This window comes from Cariama cristata, unplaced genomic scaffold (assembly GCF_000690535.1).
Source record: "Cariama cristata isolate BGI_N322 unplaced genomic scaffold, ASM69053v1 scaffold8594, whole genome shotgun sequence".
NCBI classification, from domain to species: Eukaryota; Metazoa; Chordata; class Aves; order Cariamiformes; family Cariamidae; genus Cariama; species Cariama cristata.
The window spans coordinates 1-10,479 of NW_009613440.1; the positions used below are offsets into that span (position 1 = coordinate 1).

General features: G+C 38.2%; 1 protein-coding gene across 1 annotated transcript; it reads right to left on the bottom strand.

Annotated features, from left to right (window-relative positions):
• Positions 1-12: 12 nt before the first annotated feature.
• TXNL1 (thioredoxin-like 1) lies at positions 13-9,134 on the bottom strand (the record flags this gene model as incomplete). Its single annotated transcript, XM_009699026.1, has 7 exons — positions 13-216; positions 2,154-2,326; positions 2,950-3,019; positions 3,391-3,513; positions 7,026-7,199; positions 8,297-8,393; positions 9,116-9,134. Coding segments are annotated over 7 exons (860 nt in total), but the record flags the coding sequence as incomplete, so codon positions are not given.
• Between the last annotated feature and the right edge of the window lie 1,345 nt (positions 9,135-10,479).

Genomic DNA, 10,479 nt, shown 5'->3' on the forward strand with positions numbered 1-10,479 from the left:
ATCGCCTGGGCTTTAACCGATACACAGCGGTCCTGAGTGAGGCCCTCGGAGCTCTCCTGGACCGCGGCGGGCTGTGACCAGCATCTCCCTTGGAGCAGGACACTTCTCAGAGCTCGCCAGGCTCTCAAGTTCGCCAAGTTCGGAGGATTGGTGCTGAAAGCAGATGACGGAGCCTGGGCTGAAACCCTGCACCTCTCCAGGCTCAACCCTCCTCCACTGAGAAACAACAAGGCATCTGAAGTGAGTATGTCACTGAACTCAAGGGGAATTTTTAACAAGTATATATATATTTATCCTTACATACGTCTATCTCTTTTTGCGTGCATGCGCATGTGAATTGATTCAAATACTGTATGACAACTTAAGTCACTGGTATGATTATAGTAAATCCTATTCAATTATTTTGTAAATGTTAAATTAGTCTACAATTAAGTGCTGCTAAATCCTTTAGATATAAACTGCTGACCAATTCTGGGACTAGGAGTGGATCCAGCCGCACCTAGACTCCTCTCTGAGAAGGAGTTCACAAAGCAAAGGGGTCCGCTCTGAACCTTGTGACTCGATGTGACTCTACTGGAGGGTCTCCCTTACCCCTTGTCATCTCTTGTCTCTGTGAAAATCATTCTTGCTTGATTTTAACTTGACTTCCTACATATATGTGTGTATATATATGTATATACATATATCCCATTCATGTAGTAAGTAACAGAGTGAACCTCGCCATCAAACTTTAAGTCACACTTTTATAAATTCGTATTAAAATCATTTCTGTTAATACCTTTGATGGTGATTCTTTAAGCAACCCTAAACCGCTCACTCACAACACTGGCCATCTCATTTTTAGGAAGTCTTAAATACAGAATCCAGGTTTAGCTAGGAAACTAGGGGAGTACTACTGCAGTGTGCACATGCAAAGAGTACAAACAAGCAGAACACCTATTTAATTACCTTCTCACTTGTCTAGTGTTTGCACATCATCCTGTCTAAAGCTGACACAGGATTTTATTAAAGGACAAATACATAACTTGTACTTGTCAGCACAGCTTTGTAGAATATAAGCCTATGTGACCGATCTTATTTCATTTGGGGCAGGATAAAGTTGGTCACAAATGTAACTCCATAAAAATAACAGACATGAAAAGGAGTTATTTAGGTTTGCCTCCCATTACCTTAAAAATAATTGCTACTAAAACATTGCTATACATGAAAGTAGCTGACTGATCTAAAATGCAATCCACAAATAGGGATTTAGAGGTTTACCAGACACCTTTTGACAGAAGAAAAGGCACGATGAAAAGATTGAGGGTGGATCAATGTTTTGGAGTTACCAATAACTCATAAGCAGCTGTGGCCAGCCCCCTAAAATATAGTTTAATTCAACTAGCTCTAAGTCCATACATTTGCAAATGCATAATTCAGGCCATGAAAAGCATTTCCATAGAAAAGAATTCGGGGGTCATACTGGAAAAAATAGTTCAACACAATAACTGCAGGAAACGGGGAAAGCACAGCACCAGGATGATGCCAAGCATAAAGCAATTCCAGCATCGATTTAGTCATCGCACATATGGCGCTAGAGCATGCATTCTTAAAACGGAAGAGGGGAAACTGCACCTGCATTTAAGAGTCAAAAACCCTATGTGAAGTCTGTGGAAAGTCTCTTACAGCAAGAGAATTAGGGAGCTGATTAAAAGACAAAGGTGATTTGATTACAGCCTTTAAGAACCCTCACAGAGCAGGTACTGAGTTTAAAGACATTGCAAGTACTTCACTTGATACTCAGAGAAATCTGTCATTTTTGCAATCAGATCACTGAGAAACTGGATTTCTTGTCTCCTCAACTCTTCAAACAAAGACAAGATGCCTTTCAAGAAGGTATGTTGGAAAAAACACAAGTTGTGTTAAACAAGCAGGCCAGCTCATGAAGAGGTGAAAGCGGACCCTATGTCTCACATGAGGTTAAAAGAGACATGGCATACACGTGACCTTGTCTCACCTTAAATTCCTGAAATACTTTTACCACAAACATACAGTATGCAATCAGCAAAGAGAAAGTAAGAACATTTGCAATGAAATCAATAAACATGTACAGTGCTTTAAAAGCCTCTGAAGTTTTCAGCCTGCACAGACCTCAGAACAGAAACTTTACTTACAGTTACACTGTTAACATTCTGAAATTTTACATAGCGAAGCTGGATAATACCATCTTCTTTAATATCATCTGGTGTCAGCTCCAGGGCTTGAGTTGGTTCACTTCTTTCTGCTTCTTCAAAATCCATAGATCGAGGAAGGTTGATAAAGATTTTTATGTACTTTGGACCTTGCCCTGTGTTAAAATACGAGTGGTATTCCATTGTTTAAATACATTTTCAAAATGCTGCTTGAGAAGCCCTTGCTTAGCACAGTCTCTAGACACCACTCAAGGAAAGCACGAGCTTCTATAGTTCTAGCATCTTAACTGCCAATCTTACATCACAACCCTGGATACTGAAGGACAACCAAAGCTGCACTACTTGTCTACATGTCAGAGATAGAATTCCACCAAAAACAATCCAATAAAAAGCCTAAAGATAATAATGCTGCTGTGTCATATAACACCTGAATACTTTATGTAATTTTATAACAAACTGAATTACCACAAAAAACTAAGCTATATCTTTCAGTAGCTCTCACATTAATTCTTGAATTAAACGTGAGTTTCTCTTTGCAGCATATCAAACTACAGCAAATACTTTTATTTGCGTCATACCAAATACCCATGCATATGGTCAGTGAAAATGAGTGAGATAATTGGTTATGCAATTCACTTATAACAAATTTACTGAAGCTGCTGTGGGATTCTCGTAAGGTAAAAAGTTCCAGGGACAACAGTCTCATTTTTAGAAAATTCAGCTAAACATGGGCAAAGCTTGGGTTTCAAAGACAGGATTAAATGGACACTTCACTCACCATTATCTGGCCCCTGAAGTTTCATAGAATAAAGCTTGACAGGTTGACTAAAAGCTACAGTAATAAGCAGCTGTGGAGAAAAACGTTGCTGTTAAATACTATTTTCTTCACTCTTAAAAACAAACATAGCACAATAATTAACTAGAAATAAGTCTGAGCTTTGAAACAGAATTAAGTACTTACCTCACTACATTCCATACATGCACTAGTCTGTCACTTCAAAATATCAGCAAATGCTACTTGGAATCTTTTCCATACATAAAGGGATGTGAAACTGGAAATGCTACAACAACCTTTGTGTACTAATTCTACTTACATCCTACTAGCCTCTCCCACTCTTACTTACACTACTGAAACAACATAAAGTAGACAAGTTCTTAAAAAAATGCTTGCAGATCAGACCATGGTTGAAAATATCTCACTTAAAAATATCTACTGTACCTGCTCATCACAGTCTGATTCCAAGTAGGTAGAGTCTTTACGTAAACAATTATCAAATCCGTGCTCATCACTCTCATTAAGACATTCACAGCCAGCTTTATTGATAAATGGCATTAAATCCATCTGAAAGTAAAAGCAAGAGCATTGCTGAGTGCATGATAAGTGCACCATGAACTCATCTGGTATTAGTAAGCACTGGAATTAATGAAATTTTTCATTCAACACATTAAAATAAAAAGACAAAGAAAACCTCAGGATTTTATATCAAAAGACATTACAAACAAGTACTATAGTACTTGGATGTATCTTGTTCATAACTGAACGACATTTTTCCCCTCCATTCAAAATCCTGCACCCCTGGAACACATGCTTGCCGTTCTAACAATAAGAAACTGGGCACAGGAGAATTTTCAGATACTCTTTTGATAAACAAGACTACGGCATCATAACTCACACCACACACAAACTGACATTAGACTGGAGCTATGATCAACTTCATAAAAAAAAAACAGAAATGGGCCTCCCCAAAAACATACTATGTATTGCAGAAAACATTAAGACCACCACTATTGCTCTTACTAGGCTTTATACACAAAGCTAGTCTTACCTTACTTCTTTTTCAGCAGTGTATACAAATTAACTTCATGAAACCTTCTCCTACTCCTTTCTCCATATACTTTGGTAAAAACATAGAGCAACAGAAAACAGAAGCCACACTATTCACCATGAAGCAGTTTCTTTTACTGCTCAGCTCTTCTGTAAAGGGTCCAACTAAAAGCTTTAACATATACACACTCTCAGATTAAAGCAGACTGCTATCCAGGCTCCAAGCCATTTGAAAGGTAGTATTATTGCAGAGGTAGAATAATCTTTATCAATTTCCAGATAACCAGAATTTTTCGCAGGCAACTAAAATAAACCAAGTCCAATTGAAGCACAATAAGCCAGACTAAAAATCAAGTATTTCATATCTTAAGGCCTGAAGACAGAGTATCAACATCTCACACCACAACAATACAAATTCAAGATCAGTGTACAGTCATAGTACTGTCCAGACACAAGAAACTAAAGGAACTTCTAGGATGACAACCCAAAATACCCTTCTTAAAGGCATCTATTAGGTCCTAAAGAATAATACACCACTCTTGGAAAAAAGCGAAGACTAGCTTGTCAATTACTGCATACAACGACTCAGGCTACAGCTTCACAGTCTAAGCAGACTCCAAAAACAGGCTGCCGAGAGAATAAAACTCTTTTCCTGTTATGGCACTTCCCTTAGCTCTTGCAACTCCGGTACTGTGAGCAAAAAAAAATACTTATTCCCCTCCCAATATCCAAATGAGGGCTTAGCTTGCAACTCACATGCTCAGTAGATACAAGGTAAGAAAAGATAAGGAATACAGAGCTGCGCAAGAGAATAAGGATACCTTCCTGGAGCCAACAGCAGTCCAGTTTGGGTCAAGGATATCCTGAAACAGCATTTTAGCCTACCACTTATGGGTCAAATGGAATTCCTGCTTCGCTCATACAGCCCTGAACATACTCAGGACTTGATTCGTAGGGGTAAGATACCACCTCTCACAAGATTAACTTTTAATAGAAGACGGTGTGTTCATCTCAAAACCAATCTAACTAAGCAGACCTGAACTTGCCATCTGAATGATTTTCAGTGTGTTTAGGGCTCCAAAGCTAATAAGCTGAACCTTTGTCTTTTGACATTCCCATAGTTCCACAGAGAATTTCACAATAATTATAGATGTAAGCGTTTCCATATAAAGTGAAGTGCAATGCATGCCATGGAACACTCAACAAGTAGCTGAAAAAATTCAAGTGACCTGTGCCCTCACAGTTTATTTAAATAAGAAATATTCAGCTGGATTTGCACCCTACTTACATTTGCCTGATAGGATACGGTTAGCTATGAATTTAAAATACTTCACCTCCAAAGAAACCTGGTTTTGCATTTAACAGAATTTTGGGTTCTATAGGTACTCATCACAGCTAAGCTTAACGTATTAGATTTCCTAACACAAAGTAACACGCACGCTACAGCAACTAGCGGGGCACTGAACTGTGACATACGATTTAGGCGAAACATAATACAACACATAACTAACTGTGTTTATACTTTTGGTAGAATAACAGACAATCTCATTTAAGAAGTAATATTACACCAAGTATTGCTTGGAGAATACCACCTAAGACAACAGCCCTAGGAAAGTGTTTTGTCACATTAGAGTTCTCATTTACATGTGTTTGTTAGTACAGCTGTCAACCAGGCTTATGATTTGCAACGCACAATTGCCTTGAGGTAACATGAAAATACCAAAACACGGTGAAAATAATTTCCTGAGAGCACCAGTACATCTAAGCAGATTGCTCCCTTACTGAAATTTTGACCAAAAATTCAAGTATACAAAGTTTCGATTTACCTAGGAGACATGGGCAAATCATGCAATGATCAGAAAATAAATCTGTTCATGAACACCCATTTTTAAAGTCTTCATAAGAGTGACAGTCCAACTAGAGTTATGAGAGATTTTGACGCAAGGTTTAATAACCATTCAGTTTGAGAACATATTTTTAGAAATGTTCACTTTTCTTTTTACTAATTACTAAAGAGTTACAAGTTATTTACTTAAAGTTATCTGTGAATGCCTGATCACTGATTACTGGAGTGATATGCCGTACCCCTACAGAAGCAAAATGATACGCATTAAGCATTAAACTGAAAGCAAATTCACCATCAGCAAGAAGTAATGACTGTATGCCACTCAGACCAGGCACATAATCTTTTCCAAGTATTCCTGTGCCTTTTTTTTCACTTAATGTATTTTTATAGCCTTGTCATTTTTTTACAGGCAAGAAGAAATCTAAAGAGAACACTCTGTAGGACCATCCGCTTCTGCAAACATTAGCAATTAGGCAAAAGAAAATATATCATGAGATATCGTTTATCTAACAATACTCTCCCAAAGGCATCCTATTTTCAGGGCAAGCTGCCATAGAAGATGGATCTGAACTGTTATGAAGGTTAATTCTGTCGTCAACAGGATCTCTCCCTCATTTTTTTTTTTTTTTTTTTTTTAGGAGATGAGATAAAGAGGATTAAAGAAAGCATAGGCAGCAAGAAGAAAAAAGGAAAATCCCAAACGAACCTACCACCACATAAACAAGAGAGGACTTCTTAAGGAAGAACTAGAACAACTTTTCAATGTTTTTGACAACCGTGTCTAACAATGTCTTTTCCCATGGACATTTTTACACTTTAAGATGTTTTAGGAAGACAGATTGGGATGTCTGAGAAGAAGAAAGAAGCAGAATAAGCAGCTGCAGCAAAAAGTTAACGATAAAACATTAAATTCATTATTTTAATGACTAAGGGCTATGTGTGGAGATTTTTCTTAAGACACTTTACAATCCCATAATCATATTTATTAAACACGTACATGTTAATTTTTTTATTTTTTCTGAAAAAGGAAACCCAGACAAGTGACCTCCTCAAAGCCATGGGGAACTTGCAGTTTTGCCTAAAGTAGTATTATTTGACTTAGAGTATGTTTAGAAAACAACAAGTATTTTTTTTAAACATTCAAGTTACAAAAACATTAAAAAATATCTTAAGAGATGCATACATATCCTTTTGGGATATCTGTATCTTCATTGTTTCCAGGATCATTCTCCAGGTGCTGTTTAATTTTTTCTTCTAAACCTACAGCATCTGCTCCTTGATATTGGTCAATTCGCACTTTGTTTCGAAAAAACAGAAATGTTGGTGTTGCTGATATATTATTGGTAGCAGCTGTTCCCTAGAATGCATAAATTAGTTACAAGCGTTACTTAACAGAGTACTACCAGCATTAGACAGAAACATCAGCTTGCCTCACCTACACAGGAATGCACACACTAGATATTAATCAAGCTACATCAAACATCACAAATGATATTTGTTACTTTATAAACAGCTTTAACTTGGACAACAATTTTAAGTTAAATTGAGTTCTTCAGATCCTCCTAACCCTTTACACATTCGGGCATTCTTTGAACAGATTTCACATTCTCAGTAATTTGTTGGTACACGATAAAAATCATATTACTCATTTACTCTCGAAAGTGGAGAACAGCTTAATTTAACACTTTTATTTTACAAGCTTTCTTTACACCTGCATTCGTTCCTCTCCCAAGCCACATTCATGCACACCCAGGAATTGCAGCCTGCTGCTGTAGAAGGTGAATTCCATTTGATTTCTACTTCTATTCATATCTGGTATGCACCCATAGTAGTTTTTCCAAAACTTTCCATAATTTAGTCTCATTTGCAAACATTGTTACCACTTCGATGTTCATCTCTCTCCATTATAATCTGTAATAATTCAAGACACTTTGTTTCAACATACCATTGTTAATTTTTGTTAACAACCCTTAAGTCAATCAATAGCTCACCTGCAACACTGTTTGTTAAAAACAGTTGAGTAGTACTCGAGAGGAATCTAGTCCCACTAATCATATCAGTTTATTGCATTTTTCATTTTGCTCAATAATTACACCAATATTTGTTTGGAAAGACTTACTCTTTTTAATTCATATTGGTGCTATCTTCTACATTTAACGGTATTATCTAAATAGTACAAGCAGCAGGAACTGTTACACTGTCTGTACACTGCTTAAATGAAGGACATCACAGTGGTAACTACAAGAACACTTTTCCAAATAAAAGTGTTGTTTGTTCACATCTTTGTGCATATCCTGATTTTGGAGAATTTCATGATACAGCTATTTGTGATTCACCAAATGTGTTAACAGCCACAGGATACTACTCTTAGTATACTGTCTGAACAGTTTTTCTTCAAGTTTCCCATTCTCTACATTATCTCTTACAACTGAAAACATGTTTTTGAATACCAACCTGGCATTGATGCACATCTACTTCCAAAAACGTTGCCTGGGGATATTTGTTACTCAGAGCATTGAAAGCTGGGGCTATCCTTAAACAAGGGCCACATCTGTGAAAACAACAGACAGTTTAACTCAATCTTTTTTTTGAAAAATGCCTGCCCCAAATAGAATTAGCACATTCATGTTCTTACCGATATCCTTGGTACATGTAAAAATAACCTTCCTACCTGGCTGACAGATGGTGAGCAATCCTGGTGATACAATTAAGAATGACATTTAGAAACACATCATGAAGTGTTAATTCCCACTTCCTCAGACAGCTTCAGTGTCACATGATTAGCTTCACCTATTAATTAATACTAACTTCATATTCTCCAGCTAATGGTTTTAGCTCCAGCATCTTTTACTGTAAGTCAAAGTCCTGCTAACCAAAGTGACATGAGAGAGGGCAAAGAGTTGCCTGCTTTTCCTGAAATAGCAAAAACACACTCTTAACATGGAGTGCTAATACTAGTTTTCTGTTATCGCCTGTGAAAAGATAGTATCTACAGCAAAATCTGGATATGACTTGAAAATATTTAACAGTACTGACATATCAAACCTTTAGCAGGAATCATAAAATTCTTACTACAATAAATCTCACTTACTACAACCGTAAACAGTTACTACCATACTTATTTGAGACCATGGTAGAACAGACCTGACTTCTGCTGACTTAACTGTATCACCTTGGCTGAAAATATGTATTTGTTAATTATTATACTTTTGCTGGCATATATGAAGTGTACAGATGCAATTATTCCTGCAAAGAAACAATCTCACAACTCACCTTGCTGTGAAAGACGCAACTAAAAAGCAAAACAGCAAAAAAAAAACCAGTTGAAACTCCCTCCAAGAGCATACCAACAGAGGCCGTATCTGAACCAGAGAGCTTCGTCAACGCAAATCTGCCAACACGTATAGCTGTATAACAGCACAGATGAGATCCGCTTCACCTTTCCTGTTCTCTCTTGACAGAGAGGGTACGGATCCATATCAGCATAGCAAGACAAACTCACCGGTATTTATATGCTAAGGAATCAAGCCATTAACCTAACTGGAACTTAATACATTGGGTTGTCTGTAACCAAAACACTTTCCTGGGCACGCACGTAGGCAGTATTCCTGAGCTCACCGACACCTCTACAGTTATGGGTGAAGTTGACTTACCTAGAAAAAAAACAACCCAGCCCCATAACTAAGCTGCAGCAATCGGCGATCAGATGCACGTGTACCAACGCTCTTTCAGCATCCACTCAGCTAGTGATTCCTGTGGTCTCTTCAGAGTGTAACATCTTTCACTGGCTCTTTCACAACATTAGACCTGAAATCTTTTGAGCTCCAAACAGCCACTGGAAGTGGAATGGTTTAACTGCACATTTAAATAAGGGGTGGAAAGATGAAGAAAAAGAGTACAGGCACTACAAGCTAGGACTTTGACAATAACAAGGTGGACTTTGAAGACCAAGACCCCCAACACTACTGCTATTCTCCCTAACTCCATAGACTATCGTGAGTAACTGAATTGTCAATATTTCCTTTGGTCACCAATTCACTCAGATTACACCACGGTTGTACTTCAAATGCCTGGTAAGTAGAGGAAAATGGACATTGGCCTGCCCTGGGCAAAAAAGATAAGGATCCAGACAGGTTTTATTAAGGTAGGTGATGTTTTTAACAGAAACCAAACAAAACGCAGTTGTCTGTGCCCTCTGTTAACAGTGGCTTCCTGACCTGCAACCGGATTTTAAGCCACCGTAGCACCTGATCTCCTCTGAGCACCTGAAGAATGAGAGGTTCAGAGGGCAGGGAAAGTTAGCTCAGCTGCAAAGTGGTGCATTTAACACCAGAAATAGGAAATACCATTCTGATGCTGTGACTATATTCACATGCTACAGATAGGGAGTGTCACTAATACTAAACAAACAATTAGCTCGCAGCTCTTACGCGCAGCAGCTGGCTAGCGACCAAAATGATACAGCATTTTGCCAGCACACTGCACTTCTCAGGTCTGAAGCATTGCCTCACCTCACAAATAAATAAAACCACGAAAACCCCTGAAGGCCCCCAACGGTTCTCTCGGTCCCGAGGAGCCTCCTCAGCCCCAGACCGGGGCGGCAGCGGCAAGGCCGGCTGACGGAGGGCCGAAGAGAC